The sequence below is a fragment of the Notechis scutatus genome, chromosome 1 (assembly GCF_049901735.1).
Source record: "Notechis scutatus isolate UNSWTSFEM ecotype Mainland chromosome 1, rNotScu1.2, whole genome shotgun sequence".
Taxonomy (NCBI): Eukaryota; Metazoa; Chordata; class Lepidosauria; order Squamata; family Elapidae; genus Notechis; species Notechis scutatus.
The window spans coordinates 129,917,524-129,936,732 of NC_142009.1; the positions used below are offsets into that span (position 1 = coordinate 129,917,524).

General features: G+C 36.1%; 1 protein-coding gene across 16 annotated transcripts in view; it reads right to left on the reverse strand.

Annotated features, from left to right (window-relative positions):
• MYT1L (myelin transcription factor 1 like) overlaps window positions 1-19,209 on the reverse strand; it is a 258,465-nt gene that overhangs the window by 77,915 nt on the left and 161,341 nt on the right. For all 16 annotated transcript variants that reach the window (XM_087945947.1, XM_087945950.1, XM_026665147.2 and 13 more), the window contains one exon: window positions 18,852-18,914. In XM_087945947.1, coding sequence (XP_087802073.1) covers window positions 18,852-18,914 — 63 coding nt within the window. The remainder of the gene's footprint in view (window positions 1-18,851; window positions 18,915-19,209) is intronic.

Genomic DNA, 19,209 nt, shown 5'->3' on the forward strand with positions numbered 1-19,209 from the left:
CACCTAATTACATATTACTCCTGAGCTATAAATAGTAGCAAAATCCTACATAAGAAACACCGTTAAGTAGCATGCTCAGAAGTAAGTTCCGCTGAGATTAATGAGACTTATTTCCATGCCTGCAAGATTGCAGACTTTGTCATCTTTCTGCTGGCTGGATGATAAAGGGGTTCTTTTTTTAAAAATAACAACAGGTGTACACAGGCTGTAGAGAACCGATTTCAGCAACAAACGAAAAGTTTAAAAACAAGTTATCAAGATAAGTTGATAAAAATGTTTTTGTTTTTTTTACATAAATCAGATGATGGAAGAAAGCAAGCCTTGATCTTTTTTTGTGGCAACTTTCTTTAAATGCATGATGCATCTATTCTCCTAATAAAATAAAACCTCCACAGTTTATGAATTAGAGTGGAAAGACACTCTTATGTTGATATATGGTATATTTGTACACTTACACTAATGACAGAGTTATGAGCTCCCTGTTCTTTCAGTATGCATACCAAAAGACTCTTTGGGATATGTATTTACTATGCACATACCTTCAATGATTTCAGAAGATTAATGGTGAAATTATATTTGAGTTCTTAAAAATAGAAGCCCATATGAGATTTATTTCAGAATACAATCTATAGGGCCACAGCTTAAAGGGACCACAACTTCTATGCATGTCTCCTTAAGTGAAACTTAAAACAGGTTTCATCTTTCTGTTCCATTCAATTCAATTACTTGATTTATAATGAGAGAAAATAAAAAGCAGAAATACCCTGGAGCCAGAAGGAAACCCATTCAATCATGTGACCAGTTTACTATTTCACCTATTCTTTCCAACTATTAGTGACATTAGAAGGTGGTTCAGACCTACAGTCTTCATGAGCAAAGAAAAAAACCAGCTTTATGCTGGGAAGAGTATGTTAATGTTTGGTCCATTCAAAAGAATAAGGGAATTTACAGGATACTCCCATGGCAACAGGAAGAATGGAGAAGATTCTTGTCCATAGCAGTTCCAATTCAATTTGAAGAGCAACATTATTAAATTGAAGAGGCTGAGTCTGTGGTGAGGAAACCCAATTTCCTTGTTCTTATCCCAAGGAATTTCTGCAGGTCATATTAACTAATTTCTGCAGATATACATCTCCCATGGCATTGCAACATTGTCATTGATCTGAGAGGATTCTTAACTATCCAACGAAGAGACCAGGAGGGAGGAAATTGGATATGAATGGTTCTAAAATTAACCATGCTATTTCTTAGTCATTCCAAATCTGGTGAGAGCCAGTACGTTCTCCAGCACTGCATACTATTATGACTGTTTGATATTGCTGGGACTCAAATGCAAGGTATTAGCTTGAGTTAAATGCTCCTTTGTCTTTAAAAATGTGTTTTTTAAATGGGATTCTCTTGCAAAACACAACTCCTAATGAAAATGTTGCCTGGAACGTTATTCTTGTACGTATCTTATTGGAGAAAGAGTAAGTGTTGGTAAAAAAAAATCAGTACACCAAATACAAGCTAGGCAGATATGACTTCGTTGATGACCTTCACTCTGTCAAGGACCTTGGAGTACTCATATCAAATGACCTAAGTGCCAGAGCTCACTGTAGCAGCATTGCCAAAAAGGCATTAAGAGTTGTAAATCTAATCTTATGAAGCTTCTTCTCTGGTAATATTGAATTGCTGTCTAGGGCATATAAAACCTTTGCTAGACCAATATTCGAATTCAGCTCATCTGTCTGGAATCCTCACTGTATATTGGACTTTGATACAATTGAGTGAGTCCAGAAGTATTTCACGAGAAGAGTACTACACTCCTCTGCTCGCAACAGAATACCCTATACCATCAGACTTGAAATTTTGGGCTTGGACAACCTAGAACTATAGCGCATATGGTTGGACCAAAATTGTCTGCTACACAAAATTATCTGCTACAATGTGCTACCAGTCAATGACTACTTCAGCTTCAACCACAACAATACAAGAGCACACAATAGATACAAACTCAATGTAAACCGCTCTGAACTTGATTGCAGAAAGTACAACTTCAGCAACAGAGTGGTCAATGCCTGAAATACACTACCTGACTCTGTTGTTAAATCCTCAAACCCCCACTACTTTAACCTTAAATTATCTACTATTGACCTCACCCCATTCCTAAGAGGTCTGTAAGGGGTGTGTATAAGTGCACAATCGTGTCTACCGCCCCTGTCCTATTGTTTCCATTTATTCGTACCTATTTCCTGTATTCATACTCATGTTTATTCTTATACCTATTATCTTGTAAGCAATTGACAAATCAAATAAATAAACAAGTGCTCCAAAAATATGGAAACAGCTGGTTGTAGATTGGCTTTGAAAAATAAACTGCTTTCCTGTGATTAGTAAGAGAGCACTTCAACCTGTAAAATAATGTGAGAAGAGGGCTTAAGTGTTTCAATATCTATGGACACATTCACTTCCTGACCCATGTAGAGATAGCAAAATAAGCACTTGCACTGACTGAGCAATCTATGATCTCTGCGCCACATAGAAATGTTTGTTCTTTTTAGGTGGATTCTGAAGAGAAGCCATCAAAATAATTTGGGTCCACAGACTTATTACAACTGAAAGATTACAAATCTGATTACCAACAATTGAAATATTAAAAACCTGGACAGTTCATTGTATAACTATGATATATACTGTGCTGCTGATTAGCTTAATGATCAGAATCAAGCAATGAGGTGAAGCAGAAAATCAAATTAATTCTGGCAACAGCTAAAAAAATTAAACACGACACACAGTAGCAAAAGGAGGAATAGGCTTATTTTAGAATATTCAGGAGAATGAATATTTGGTGTATCATAAACATAGCATAATACAACAACTTTTTTTGTTATTAACTACATTTAATAAAATATTAACCAAATTTGACACAATAATGTGAGGCACTGGGTGGGCAAATATTTTGTGGCAATTAACATTTTGTGGAAAATTTTTATAGAGGTGGAATGATTACACAAATTATTATTCTATTATTGTTATTTAAATTTATTGACCACCTATTTCTAGTGGACTCTGGGCAGAAAGCAAACTAAAAACAAACAAACATAAAAACAACTAAAAATTGGTCTCAGCAGAATTTCTTAAGTTTTCTGCAATACAGAATGGGTTGGGTGCAGAATTTATTATTATAAAGTATATTAAACTCTCTAGAGTTTTGGTTCCCTAATTTTGCAAAGTGTGCCAATACATTTTGTTAGCTTTTCCACCAAAATTAAAGAGTTCTAAAGCCACAAAAATGATTTAGAGGTGGAATATAGCTGAGAAGCTGGCAGAGAACATCAGAGATCTTCCTTCCTTCCTTCCTTCCTTCCTCCCTCCCTCCCCCCTCCCCCCTAAACTTTAAACAACTTTAAACTTTTTTTAAATGTTAGGAGCTATTCAGGTGCTTACACTCAGTAGTGTTCTAGAAACAGATAGGTAGAATCTATTAGAATGGCATACATAAGGACCTTCCTTTAAGCTTTCGGAACAAGAGATACAGATGCTTACGTGAACATAATACAGCCTCTGTATACTTCTCTGTATACTTCTCTGAGACTTTAAGGGAAAATGCCTTGTATATGCCATTCTGATAGGATTCAAGTGGTGTTTTAGTTCTAAAGTCCAATATCAGTTTATATTTAAATATCAGACCACAAAAATTTCTCCTGCTTCCATAGATTATTTTTTTTAAAAAAATAGTAAAAATCTGATCTCTGTATCATTTCAATATTTCAGGATATATTATACAATGTCTTCAATAGCTATTTTATCTAAGTCAAGTATTTTATTTATTTATTTGGCTAACCATTATATACACTTTATATACCATAACCCTGAGCACCTATAAAACAATTATAAAAATATAAAAACATGCAATGGTACCGTAGCATTAATTTAACTTTTGATAAATTAATAAGTTATAAATATGGAAATGGAAAAATATGGGTAAAATCTCCAGGTAACCAAATATCACTAGTATTCTATTCTCCCACATAAGATCTCATGCAAATCTTAAATCATGTGATCCAAAGACTAAAATGCACATTACCAAATATCAATATCATTTTGAATTGCATCAGTACAGTGGGAAATTTCTCTGCTTCTCTCTTTTCTATATATGTAATTAATATATATAACAATAACAAAATACATAAATAAGGGAACAATATCCAGTTATTGTGCCAATGATGTACATGCTTTTGCTCCTTTAAAAAAAGATTTAGGTGAAAGTGGAAGAGTTTGCAAGAACGTTTGTGGAATAATAAAATAATCTACATTTGTTAACAGATTTTATAGAATAAATTCATTGATTTTCATCAAGGAGGACTTCACTTGAGGAACAGTATGGATTGGTATGGTACCGTATGAGGCTATATTAGTTTAAAGCAAGTGTTTTACACTTGCCAATGTTTGCCTGACTAAAAGCAATAGTTATACATACATGGATGGAGTACAAAGCGAGAGTTTAGGACAGAGGTGGGTATTCAGCAGGTTCTGACCAGTTCTGGAGAACCAGTAGTGGAAATTTTGAGTAGTTCGGAGAACCAGCAAATCCCACCTCTGATTGGAGATTTTACAGTATCCTTCCCCTGCCACGCCCACCAAGCCACGCCCACAGAACCAGTAGTAAAATAATTTGAATCCCACCACTGGTTTAGGAGTATACTAAACAGTTTTCAAGTGCAAAAAGGTCTAAAAGAAATGCATGGTTACTGCCTTGGAAGAAAAGTGAGAGTTACTTAAAAGATATTAAAATACTAGTTTAAGTGCAAATGCTTCCCTATCTACTCTGAGTGTTTTCACAGAAGGTAAAAATGTTTTCTAATGATATAAGACAGGATTTTATATCTTGAGAACATTGTATTGGTTCCTTTTGTAGTTTGCTTTTGTCAAACAGTGGCACATTTTTATCTGTACTAAATACCTAGCTTCCCCTTCAGACAAAGTGTTGAACCCAGGATTGGGTCTGCAAACAAGGAATGTGGAATGAATGTGGAAAGAGGAAAGAAAGAAGGCTTAAGCTTTGGGGCATGGTTACAGTATCCTAGTTACAGGTAAGCACAATAAGATTAAAATAAATAATTTAACAGAAACACAAGTGAAAGTTATTCTTTGATATATTATTCACTGAAATAATGAGCAATGAAATTCACTATCAACTGAGATTTTCTGCACAAGTCTACTATAAGGTGAGCAAGTAGTAGACTATGAGGCATTTGTTAAATGCTAATAACGTTAACGTTTAAAACCCCGGCAGCATCCCATTTTTTTTAAAAAAAATGAGAGGTTTCAGTGAGGGTATAAATGTAGTCAAGGAAGGGATGATATCACCTTTGAGGCCTGGGAGGGCTTTCAGGCCTTTAAAAAGATCAACATCCTTATAATTTATTGCAAGGCTGGTATGTGCCCCCTAAAAACCTAGGATTTGGTGGGGGGAAAAGGAGTGAATGCTAGAAACTCTTCCTACTTCAAACTTTGGGGAAAGGACTCAACCTCAGAATGCAGATTCTCTCTGTATTCTTCCATCGTCCTCATCAATCTCAGGTTTGTATCTTTTAATTTGAATCAATGTGACTGGTTTCAATCCACCATGGATCATCTTTCTGCTCCAACTCACACCTAAATCTTTCCTAGTGATGGAATTAGATCAAACTTCATGTCTAAGCTAAAAGGGACAGAACGGGAGAGATGGGGGAACCACAGGCTGGGCCTGCTGCTAGAAATGCAGTTACCTTTTACCTTATTCTTGCATAAGAATATCTTTATTTATAGTCCTGATTGACTGGCTCTTAGCTGTTAAGCCATGCCTTGAATGATGAGGCGTGCATTTGACTATTCTAGGTTATCCTGTGAGATTTGTGTCAACCATGGGTCTCTGAAGCAGAAGTTTGAATCTTCACAAATCTGAACTATTTCATAAGAATCAGAGGTGAGATACAATGGAAAATTGTTCATTGTTCCTAAGGCATTGTCTGTAATTACATTGATTACAAATTCTATTACATATGTATTTTCTGAATTTCTTCATCATTTTGCATGCCTGCATTTTACAAGAAAATGAAACAAAGCTCAGCATGATTTCATACCCATCTCAATTTGCTGTTAGTATTCAAAGACCATTTTCAATCAATCTGTATTGCACTATATTTTCCAGAAAATAATGATACACAGAGAAATAACATCATTGTAATGCTCTTAGATTCGGCTATTAGAATAATTTATTTCTCCCAAAGTTCACTTGAAGAAGCAAGAAGAACAGATGTAAAGAGAGGAATTTACTCTCTTGTGATACACCTGCTATTCACTAATTTTTCCTTAAGAATTCTATGATGATCTTAGCATTAACCATAAATATTTCAAAACAGAAGTTGCTAGTTATTACCAAGGCCAATCTGATCATTATATTTTCACTAGCTTTATAACATCAAATACATATGTTCATTTTACTCATGTAATTGAAGAACTGAATGCATCCTAATTATTCTGCAATTGGGAAATAATTTTGGTCTTAAATGAATGCACGCATGTATGTGTTTTTAGGATTCAAGAATGCAAATGGCTAAGTGGAAGAATTCACTAATAATCCAGTTTCAATACCAAAGTAGGGCTTCTCCAGAATTTCCCATCTCATTTCTCATCAAGTAATATTTAAGTAGTATGCCTTGAAGATTTTTGAATAATTTCCAGCAAAACTTTCAGAATTACGATGGTTTAATAATACTGTAGTTTTATTTTTAAATGCTGTAAATTATTATATTGAAATGAAAAAAAAATTGCAGAAAGTATTGGAATTAATTCAGCTCCATTAGGCACCAGAGGTGAATCATTGAATTAATTCATTTATATTAGGGGTTCTGGCAATCAGTCTCAATTGGACCAGGAAATAATCTGACCACAGCAAAAGACGCAACAAAATACTCTCCATATCCTGATTACCCAACAGCTGCTCTAGGGCAAGCACAGAGTGATGGGGCTGAAATTATTTGGAATGAGTACATGATCACTATGGAGACCCTGACGTCCTGAACCTTCCCATTCTCTGATCCCATCTGCAGAGTACAGGGTTAGGGAATGTGGGCCTTAGTGTTCTGTGGAATTCTAGCAGTTACAGCTTGCAAAACATCGTTTAATGTTTATTTATTGTTAACCAGATAGGTCTGGGTGAATAACAATATGAACGTAGCATTCTTCATCCCTTGGATCCAACCACATGTTGGATCTCCTGGAAGGCCTTAACTAACCAGAAGGGACATAATTCTAAAACATAAGTGGCAGAATTCAAAGTCCAAGGATCCTGTCCAGTTCCTCAGAACTAACAGGTTCAAACTCTCCCCAGATAACAGGCAAGGCAATCAATTCCATAGGGTCTGAAGACTTTATCTGGCAGATTCCTAGAATAACTGTCAAAGCGACCCTGCAAAAGTTGCTTTGGTCCTTCTTTATCAGAAGGGACAGAATCACTTGGTGTATATGTTTAACCCAGATTATTCTATTTTGTTTGCTAAATCATGGTTAAACAAACTATGAGTTAGTATGACATGGGAAGAAGCAGGCCTTTGGATTTCTCTTGTTAAAAGTTAGAAATATCATGCTTCTAGGGGGAAAAAACAGCTTCAACTTGAAATACAAACAGTCTCCCTATTTATCAAACATATACAGCATTAAATGTTTTAGGAAAAAAGTGTGAAACATTTTTGAAGTCAATCACAATAACCTGCATTTTGTGGCTTAAAATATAGATTAAGAAAGCATACTTTGAGGTAAAGAAGAGTTAATATAGTTCAGGATGTATATAGACATGATCCTATTAGCCACATGTACTTTATAAAAGTATGATATGAATACAGGCCAAATTTATTAGTAGATTTTACTAAACGTTTCATCTTGAACTACCACATTAAAGAAGAACTTGAATATATAATTGCTTGTGCTACACTAATAATATTATCTATTAGTTTCTAGATTAATCTCCTTTGGGGAATAGAACTATGACCCCAGGAGAGGAGAAATTCCCATTGTGTACTGCATGAGAACAAAGCCAGCAAATCTCATGTGCCTGAACCTCTGAGAAAAGGCTGTTGCTTTTTTACCATTTTTTTTTACTATCGAAAAGGAAGCAAAATAAAAACCCTTGATTAAGAACATAAAAAAAGATTGCTGGAAAGAAGCACTCTTGAATAAAGAAAAATCCCAAGAGCTGGTGTGCTGTAGAGGTTATGATCCCAGACTAGAACTCAGAGACTCAGGTGCAAAAACACTATGAACTATGGAAACCCACAGAGTTAATTGGAGTGAGTTATGAGTTGCGCATTCAGTACTATTTCTCAAAATTGTTATGGGGGAAAATTGCAAGAAGAATTGCATGGGTGCTGCTTTGAGTGCCTGAAGGAAGACTGAATATAATGGAAGGAGGAGGAGTAAAATGGGGAGGGGGGAGGCATATGATTTGCATTGCTTCAATCTGCTTAATGATTATCTTTCAATCAGCCAAGGAAATACAAGAAATAAATAAAATAAATGTTGTTCTGCCTATACGATAACGTATTTTTGAATTAATTGAAAGGGAAAGTGAAGAGATTCCAGCTATACGTGCTGTGATGTTTCTCAGATCTAAGGACCTGTCAAAGACAGGCATGTCAGACTATAAAAATATTTTCAGCTCCTGAATTTTCACAACCATTTCTTATTGCAGCACTCATAGTTTGAATCACTGCTGTGCACACTGTTGCATACTTATAAATCTGTGCATTTCAAAAATACTCATACGTGCCAGATCTATTTAGGACTTAATACTCACTGTTTGAATACAATTAAAGGGCATATTTTTGATACACAAATAGAGATTTATGTGATAAAATTGTACATATTAATTACAGTTTATGCATGCAAATGACATCTTGTACAGCTTTAAACTTCTATCGTACTCTAGTTTCTGCTTTATCAGGGAGGTTGCCCCCCAATTAATCTGTCTTTCCCAAAAATTCAGTTTTGGTTTAATTTAAGGTCCTGCGTTAAGAATTGGGACAAAGGAATCAACTGCTCCATTATACAAAAACCAAATCCAGACTGGAGCAACAGGAAAAAAAACCTTGAGACCAATCTTGCCCAGGGTAGGATTCTACAGGTTCGCACCTATTCGCTAGAACTGGTTGTTAACATTCTAAGCAGTTCGGAGAACTGGTTGTTGGAAGAAATTACTGGCCTAATCCTGTAAGGAAGGCAGGAAGGAAACATTCTGGTGTTGCTTACAGAAACTGCCTCTCCATTAACCCTTATTACATTCTTGGCAGGACTAGACTTCCTATCTCAGGAAGGTCTCTGGAGTTTTTTCCCCTCCTTTGCTGCTACTTTGCTTGTATGGAGTGACCATTCAAAGTTACAATGGCCCTGAAAAAAGTGACTTATGACCATTTTTCACACTTACGACTGTTGCAGCATCCCCACAGTCATGAGAGGCCAGGGGAGGAGATGCATGCCTTGATGTGAGTGATGTTGAGTTGGCCACACCCTGCCAATAACATGACCACCAAGCCATGTCCACCCAGTCACATGATTACCAAGTCACGCCCACCTCCTAAGCCACGCCCACAGAACCGGTTGTTAAAAATTTGAATCCCACCCCTGATCTTGCCCATGTTCAACCACTGTTGAAACAGGACTGTCCATTATAATAGCAGTGGAAATGGTGCTGGCCAGAATAAATCAGTGTTGGTGGGGGTGATCTTAGAGGTTCTTTGTTTTCTTTGATTGAAGGTCTGATATTAATTTCGGCATTGATCTATGCTATACTTAACATAGTTTCAACTGGGAAACTGTGACCCATCCTAGACCAAGCCAAGTCCAAAAACTCTAAGGAATTTCTAGAAGCCTGACCGTATGACAAATGAACCATCAATAGACCCATAGGCATAAACAATATCTTTTTCCTTCTTCCTTCTACGGCTATTGCTGAACACTTACAAACATCTCTGGATACTTACAGAAGGTTAAAACAAGTGATAACAATTAAAGCAACAATAATAAAAATGTCATTATGGACCAGGATAACCTTGTCATCTTCTTTATACCTCCAGTCTCCAAAGTGGAAGCAAAAGTACAATGATCCAAGTATGGTGATTTGTGTGTGTGTGTGTGTGTGTGTGTGTGTGTGTATACACACACACATATATACATATATAAACAAGCAATGTGTCAGCCTTCAAGATTTTCTCCCTTTGCTTTGCATCTTTTGGCTGTCATAAGTAACGGGGGGAGGAGGGGGGAATGGTTATGGGAAGTGAGCTGGAGGTGTTACAAACCAGAACTGTATAAACTGGGGTGGGGGTACATTCTTGCTTAGGTTTCTATTCTATGTTATGTGCAGCTGCAACTCTTTATCAAACTATGTCAAGGTCAACGGACAGAAGCCTCTATCACCACCTGGAGATGCCCACATGATGATATACACAACTTTTAATTGGGGTGGGAGCGTTGCCATTGCTTTGTATATGTGATTTACGCGCCCATTTTCTCAGATTCAGAATTCTTTTGTTGCTACCACTTGATTTCCAGTAAAAGATATCTTTTCTCTGATTAAAGGAGTCTAAGTATTTCTTTCTTGGATTTTGAATGGAGCACCAGCTGACACAATGTGAATGTTGTAAACGCTCTTGTAAAAATACAGGGTAGTTCTTTTATTCTGTTGTTGAGCCAATGATAGATTTCTAACACAAAGTATATGTTGCATATCTCCATTAGAAAAAATATTGTTCAAAAAAGACATTTCCACACCCAAACCTGGTCTACAATTCCTACCCCAGTATGAACTTCCTAATTGAAAGTAATGTGATGGCAACAGAAATACCAGGAGAGAAACACTAGGAGAGACCAGTGTCTGTCAACTACTAAATGAAAGATGAGTTATTGTCATGGAAGCACCAGGGGCCTGCCATTGCCAGAAACTTTAGATCAGATCCTGTCTTCCAGACTTGCTGCTTTTTTCACTTTTGCTATTGCACAGATGGACCATCCAGCAATAGCCTTAGCCCTTAGACTTATATACCACTTTATAGTGCTTCACACCCCTCCCTAAGTGGTTTACAGAGTCAGCATATCACCCCCAACAATTTGGGTCCTCATTTTACCCACTTCGGAAGGATGGAAGGCTGAGTCAACCTTGAGCCTGGTGAGATTCGATCTGCCAAATTGCAGGCAGCGGGCTGCAGCAGAAGTAGCTTGCAGTACTGCACTCTAACCACTGTGCCACCGAGGCTCTTAAGCACTTTCTGAAACCATGTATTAACAATTAACTTCAACATATGTTTTTGGGTTGATCTTAGTAATGAACTTTGTATACATAAGGGAAACATTCTTAATATCCTGATGATACCTTTGATATTCAGGGATGCACATAGTGAAGGTCAAAAAAGTCAGGATGGCAGTTGCAGCTGTGCAATCAGAGTCCTCCCCATTTTTATGTGCATTGTGGTGTATGACACATGCACAAAAGGGCAGGACTTCAATTGCACAATCACAGCCACCATCTTGATGTCCCTTGGATGCCTCTGATAGAAACTGTGTTTTCAAATGTGTCAGAGGCATAAAACTTCAGTTACTTTAGTTGACAAAAAATAATGAAATAACTTTGAGAAAGTCTTCTCCATGAGTCTTTGAAGTGATTGGGCTACACATTATGCTAAGCCACAATGTTGCTAGATTTTGGGTTTTGGTTTGTTCTATGAGCACAACACTGATAGTTTAGAAACTGTTGTTAGGAACTCTTTCAGGCTGATACCAATGTCTGAATGATGTATTAGGTGCCACAGCCCCACAAGTATAATAAAAATGTATTAAATTAAACATGCCCATATTCACCCAACCACCCATGTCCCCCCCGTTTCATCCCAGGATTTACATGAGCTTTTAGTACAGTTTCAGTATAGTACATCAGTACATCCTCACCCTTTTAGCTCACCTGGAAGGCCACTCAACCAAATCTTTCTTTAAAATTAATATTAAAATATGTATATCCTGCCTTCTGATTTATAACATCAATGACAAATACAGGCAAGTCATAAACTTTATGGATGGAGGGATGGCATGCACAATGATGTCTCATAAAGAATTGGGCGGGACATGGGAGTTATTTATCTACGTGGACTCCAGAACATAGAGATCTGGGCCTGCGTGCCCAGAATTTTTCATAAATATCCCACCGTGCATTACGCTATACAGCCGCCATACATTAATTAGAGCATCCGACAGACACTGCAATGTGTTACACTCACCCAAGTGGAATCTTCATTTTTCACATGCAGGGCCTTACTAATTAAAATCAGCTTTGCAATTAAATGTGGAAAATTGTGTTAAACTTTCAAGCATGGTTTTAAGGAGGTGGGATGGAGAGCCGGAGGGGGGAGGGTAGCAAAATCAAGAGGAAGGAAATAATTTTTTTAGAAAAAAAAATCCATTTCTTTATTTTCATGCAAATGAATCCCTCTTCCCCCCGCCCGACCCCCATCAAAAGAAGAACCGTTGAAAGAGAAGGTATGAGGATTTCCCCCTTCCCCGTTGCTTTTTTCCTCACCCCTCTATTATACATGCTTCTCTCTGTTGCAGAGGCAATGTTCCGCTATCTTCCTGCCAGTCCTTGGCCCAGTTCCAATGCTTTTAGTGAGTGCTATGTGTCAAGGCATGAATAATACAGCCTCTAGGCTGTCGGCAGAATCCAAATGAGGCATACATCAGGAAGCAAGCACTCGACTTTAGCTCCAGAACATGCTCCTGTGAAGACAGGCAATTATTCACCCACGGCTGCAGTCATGGCAATCAAACCGGTGGGTGAAAAGGTATAAGAAGCACAGAGGGACGGGGGAGGGGGGAAGAGGAATGGGCACAACGGCAGAGAGAACTCGGCAATTCTCAAATAAGAAAGGATTTTCTCATCAGAGAGATACATTCAGCAAACACTTAAGAGAATGCTAGTGCAAACATAGCTATTCTATTTCACTCCATTCTTTACTCAGAGAGTTAAAACCTAAATGGATCAGTATTTACTTTTAAAAATCAGTTTCCAGGATTTATTTTCCCACTTTCCTACCCTCTTTTTAAAAAGCCTAAACAGAAGGAAAGTTAGATGGGGTTGGTCAAATAAAACATTTTATTTTTAACCAGTTAGTAAGGTGATTCTATTGATTAAAAAGGATGAAATGGACCAGAGAGATGTCCTAGGGGAAAAGACTGAAAAAAGGATTTCCAAAGTGGCAAAGAAAAGGAATGACTGGTTTTTGTCACAGTTGTCTCCCTCTTTCTCTCATTTTTTTTAAAAGTCTAGATGTGAATTCTAGGTAGAGATTAGACAGGTTATTTCTTAAAATAGAGATTCCTCATTTTAATTGTAGTTTTGCAATTAATATGCTTTAAAAAACAACAGAAGTAATTTCATAGCCTCTTTTTTAAAAAAAATCAGGAAAAATATCATTTTTAAAGATGATGACTCGGGACAGCAAAAAGTATGCCTATACTATACTTTGGTGCCCTGTGCAAATAACTTCCTCAATGTACTCAGAGGTGGTATTCATCAGCTTCTGGGCAGTTCTAGAGAACCGGTAGTGGAAATTTTGAGTAGTTTGGAGAACCGGCAAATACCCCGACTGGAGATTTTTCTTCCCCTGCCACGCCCACCAAGCCACGCTCACAGAACCAGTAGTAAAATATTTTGAATCCCACCACTGAATATACTGTAGTAAAAATTACTGGTAAACGTATATTTACACATGGGAGAAGAGACATGTATTCTCACTACCACCACCACCACACTGGCTGTTTCAATTGGAAATTAGTTCTGAGAAAACAAGCCTCCTCTAAAATGAAAATAAGAGATGGGATAGAATTATTTAAATGAACCTGAAATCATTTAGGCCTCAATTCCTTAATAATTTTAGTATAATCTTCTACATTTTGGGTAATCAGCTGAAGGAGGCCCAGTGTGTATTCCATCACTAGGAGAAGTTTGGCTAATGGTGGCAAACAGCAGGACCCTCCTAATTTAGGTAACTTGGGGCAATAGATAATGTTTTGGGAAAGTTTGCTCTTTTTTTCAGTTATAATCCCAGGTCAGAGATATCATTCGGCTTGAAAAAAAAACTCACAAATTTTTTTCCCTTCCCATCTTCTCAAAATCTTCATAATACTGCTATCAACCCTAAGTGTCTTCTTCAGAAATTTACAGCTTCACTGGAATGGCCTGGCCACCCAAAGTTTACTCCATGTATTGGAGTAAATCGTGATATGGCCTTTCCTTATCCCCAGGCAAGGATATATGGAGCCTTATCTCCAGTCTGTAATGGGCAACCACAAAAACCAGGAATGCAAAATTAGGGAATGCAATGTTTCATGCTATGTTTAATCTTGTCTTTATTGGTTTTATTTTAATTTGTTGTGATTTGCCCAGTCTCATTGAGACTCAGACAGGACACTGACTCAGACAGGACACAAGTTTTATAAATAATCATAATAATTTCATGCGCCACTGTTTCTATCATTAGGGCAAAGCTGGCTTCTACCAAGGGCTGTTTCAGTGGAAATGTTCCTTAGTGGCTTTGGTGTAAGCTCCTTGGCAGCGAGTGGGAAAGAGCAGTAGTAGCAGCAGCAGTAGTTTTAACTTTTTAATTGGAGTGTTGGCACCTTTCACAAACTTTCTTCATGAGTGCATTCACTTGAAAAGAAGTGAAGCTGGCACAAACCTGCCTGTATAATCACCTTATTGTTTAGAAGGAGATTTGCTTCAGCACCTCCTAAGATACTGCCAAGGAAGCAGTAGGAAATCTCTTATACTGAGATAATATCTAATCAGGATGATTTTGGCTAGACATGTCATTTATTTTATTTATTTATTTATAAAATTTTACTGATAAAATTTATAGTCCGCCCGTCTTACCTCAAGGTAATTCTTAATGATTGTGGCTTATTGTTATTTGTGACCGGACATCATATTTGGTGGTTTAAATTATTATGTAATACACTTGGTGAAAATGTACGCAATCTCCCTAATTCATTTTCACTTGATTACCCTGGGTATCAGGGGAAATAGTTTCAATTTCCTCAGTTATATCCATCATGGGGATTTTATTTCACTGTGAAGTCAAAGCAGACATTCTTCCTTCCATGTGCAGAAAAATTGGAATATCAAGGAAGTAGCAGTTTTGCTTAAAGTTCTTTCCTCTCTCTTTTTTTGCTTTTACTAACAAGAGAAAGATAGAATTGTTCAAAGGTTTTCCTGTTTACCAATACTTCCCTACTTACAACAGAATAAAAGTAAGAATATCAGAAAATGATGGGAGGGAGTTATTTCATTTATTAGATGTACATGGCCACCCATCCGATCTTAGTGAGAAGGGAGAATGAAGAACATATAGAAGTAGAGTTTAAAAAAGCATAGAAATCCCAAGAACAATAGAAGGAAGCTGGACATGAAAAATGGGTATAGAAATTGCTGACATAATTTCATTTCATTTTATACGCATTGCTTTTGATTTTCTACAAATGTAAAGTAATACTGAGAACAAAGAGATATTTGCAATATGTTAAAAAAATAAAACATTATTTAAAACAAATATTACATTAAAATTGTAACTGAAAACTTCTTTTTGTAGTCATATTAATAAGGGATCTGTTCTATGGACATAACTGATAATTAAACAGCCAGGTTTACCCCTTCCCCTCATTGGTTCTTCTCCAAATAGTCTGATGAAATGTCCTCAAATTTCATTTAATTAACAGCTTCAGTCTGTTCATGTATTGATGCAGCAGGATTGGGTCAAAAAAGTAAAATCACACATGCAAATGAACTTAATCTCTATTACAAAACCCTAAATGGAAAATAGTTGTACACTTGAATTGCTTTTCCATCTTCTGCAACCATATATTATATTTTAAAATCTTTGGAAATCTCACCTAACTTACTTTAAATGAAAGAATAGCACTTAATTTTAAGAATTCTTCAAAAATTCACACGGTAATGTAATTTAACCAATAGCTTGATTTTAAAGTTTTTTGGAAGTAAGATTTAATTGTATACATTAATCATCTGTATAATGGTTGTGAGCTGACAAAAATATAGTCAGCAAAAACAGAATTAAATAAATGTATGTCTCTTCTAACTTAAGGAATTGTTTTATTTTGTACGATTGTACCTACCTATACAATGAAAATAAATAAACCATTTTTCTTTCAGATTGTGTTTGGAAAGGCAGTCTTCTAGGTGGGGTATAATTTTTTAAAAAGCTGAATAAATAATAGGGTATAATTTTAAAATCATACAGGGTTTATAAAAAATTCCTCGTTATTGAATAAATACAGACGGATCCTAAATTGTTATACTGTTCACAAATATTATGTATGATGCATCTTTATTTCAGCATTACCCTTAAGATAATCAAATTCCAGAAACAGATATCAGGGCCACATTAGCATGGAGGCAGAAAACGGGAAAAAAACAAGAGTTAAACAAGATGGACTCTGTGCAAAAAAAGTTGTAACTTCTAAGCCTGTAGCTCTGAGGCAAAATTATTCAATTTTTTTCACAAACATTTTGACAAGGTCTAAAAAGACATTCCTTTCCATAATTCTGATTGTATGAAATCATTTATACCATAAAGAATTTATATCACTTGCCCTCAGTGATATCAAATGGGATTGGCCTAGAACTATCATATCATAGTTAGACTGCATGGTTATCATGTCTGAACAGAACTGAGTTTATATGCATAAGAAGCATGGAATCGGGGCACTGCTGCTCTTTCCAATTTCCTTGCAAGCACTGACTCTAAATCTCATGCTGAGCAACAATATCTTCGGGTCTTTTTCTTGCATTCACTTGGAAATGAATTAAAAACTGTCATGCAACAAAGAATATAGTTTGCCTGTCTGCAGAATTTGTTTAGATTTTGGGTTATTGTGTCTTCCTAGGCCATGATTCATAGTATCAAATAAAAATAAATATCAGTTAATTTTATTCAACTTATTCTTAGTGCTCCAGGGAACAAATGTATTTATCTGCATATAACTTATAACTATACTCCCATTATATGCCTAAACTAGGGTAGTCTTCTTAAAATCTTTGTACTGCTTTCATAGGACTGAATTGTGTGCCAGGATAGTTACTTCGAAACACTTTGTGATTAACGGTATAGAGTCATCAAAGTTTATATTGCTTTCTTTATTCATTCCATGCTTCTATCCCAATTCCTTAAATTCCACTGAATTTAGAGATTTTAAACTCTGGTATTAGTGTAGTTTATTATAGGATTGGGGTTTTATTGATTCCTTTAATACAATATGCATATACATATTAGAATCTGATGAACATCTGGGATACTACATATACATATTAATGTGCATGACAAAAATAATTTTGATTTCATCCTCAAATCAGTGTACTCTTTTCAATGTTTTTTTTTTTTTTTTGCAAAAACTTTGGCCATTGTAATGTAAAAGCAAGGATGAAGCTAAGAAACGTATCATATTATATACCCAAATTATGTATGCATGACTACTCTCTTCAATGTTTAAACACAAAAACCAAACCAATCGAAAATGCACAGCAAAATTTCCTAGGCAGCCTTTCTGGCAACTTTACCCACCTGCAATGACAAATAGGTCTTAGCATTCGCTATGACTTGATAATGGAGAAATTCTATTCCCTAAATTTAGTTTTAATTGCTCTAACTGCAAGACTTTGAAAGAAATTGTATCAAGATCTGATGCACTGAGGAGTTAATAATATCCATGAATCGAAATAAAATGGTTGGAAAACACTTAGAGAATAAGCACTACTTTGTTTATGATCCAACCCAGTCTTAAAAGTATTTTACCCATTAATATCCATAAATCTATATGCATTAAACTTCACACTCAGTAGAGCTGCCACTTGTTGTCTTTATAATTTCGTTCTTTTGAAACATTTGAAGGCAGCTTTCAATATTATAGGATTAGGGTTTGGCACTTCTGTGATAAGCAGGTAGCATAAATGTGCATTTGGAGTGTGAATTGGGCATATATCAAAATCATTCCTCTGAAATCATCTACACTCCTTCACTTAAAATACAGAAATAAAAATTTTGCTCTGCAAACATATAAATAATGTAATCATCTATATAAAACATGGTAAAGCTATAACATGAATAACAATCACAAATTTGTAATTCACAATTATATTAGTCTATATTTCTTAGTACTAATTCTAATCAAATCTATGTGGTATTCAATGGTACTTCCTAGATATTTTCCTTTCAACGCTATCCCTGAACTTTTTGTGCTGAAAAGCCTGTGTTTTTATTTTGCTTAGGAACAAGATTAAATGACAGTAATCATGCTGACTGGGGAAAAAACGTCAGTAGCCCTATTTTAATTTGCTATATAAGTTCGTTAGAACTGCATAACCTGCCTAATGGTAGAAAAGTAGGAATGTCTTCAAATAAAGGATATTTTATGGTGCTGACATCCAGGGATTGCCAGCATGATTGATATGTCTAATCAGAAATACATTTGATCAAAAAGTTAGAAAAGGACAATTGCATTTCCTTCTTTGATCATATTGTAAAATCTCAATTTGTGGGAGAGAAAGTAAATGATTAGAACGTTAGAATAAAATGAGACTGCAATTAAGTGCAAAGAGGCAGGGGCAGAATGCAAGTGCAAACAAATTTCTTGACGATACTATCAGTTTCCAGCCATTACGACTAGGTCATTAAGGCAGTCAAGTCAGGTAACTTGCTTATTAGATGCCTTCAGTTTAATCCATCACTAACACACAATCTCCACACACACACACACACACACACACACATTACCTTCTGTGTCTTGCATATTTGCCACTAACATGACCACTGCCATCACAGCCAGGAGTAGGGCAGCTATAAAAAAAATGAATTAATTATAAAGGTTTCTACATGCTGCATAGAAATTGTATTAAATGCAGGCAATAGGTGTTACAGAGATAGAGGGCAACAAAGAGAGAGAAAGAGAAATCAAATAACTGAAGGGAAAAGGGAGGAGGGAATGCTTTTTATTAGTAAATCCCAGGGGAATTAATTTCATCAGTGCAGCAGGGCATGAGCAAGCCACCAATGAACTTGAAAGTGCATTATACCCATTAAAAGACATGAATTTTCTAAATTGCTAATGGGGATACATTTTACACTCAGCACA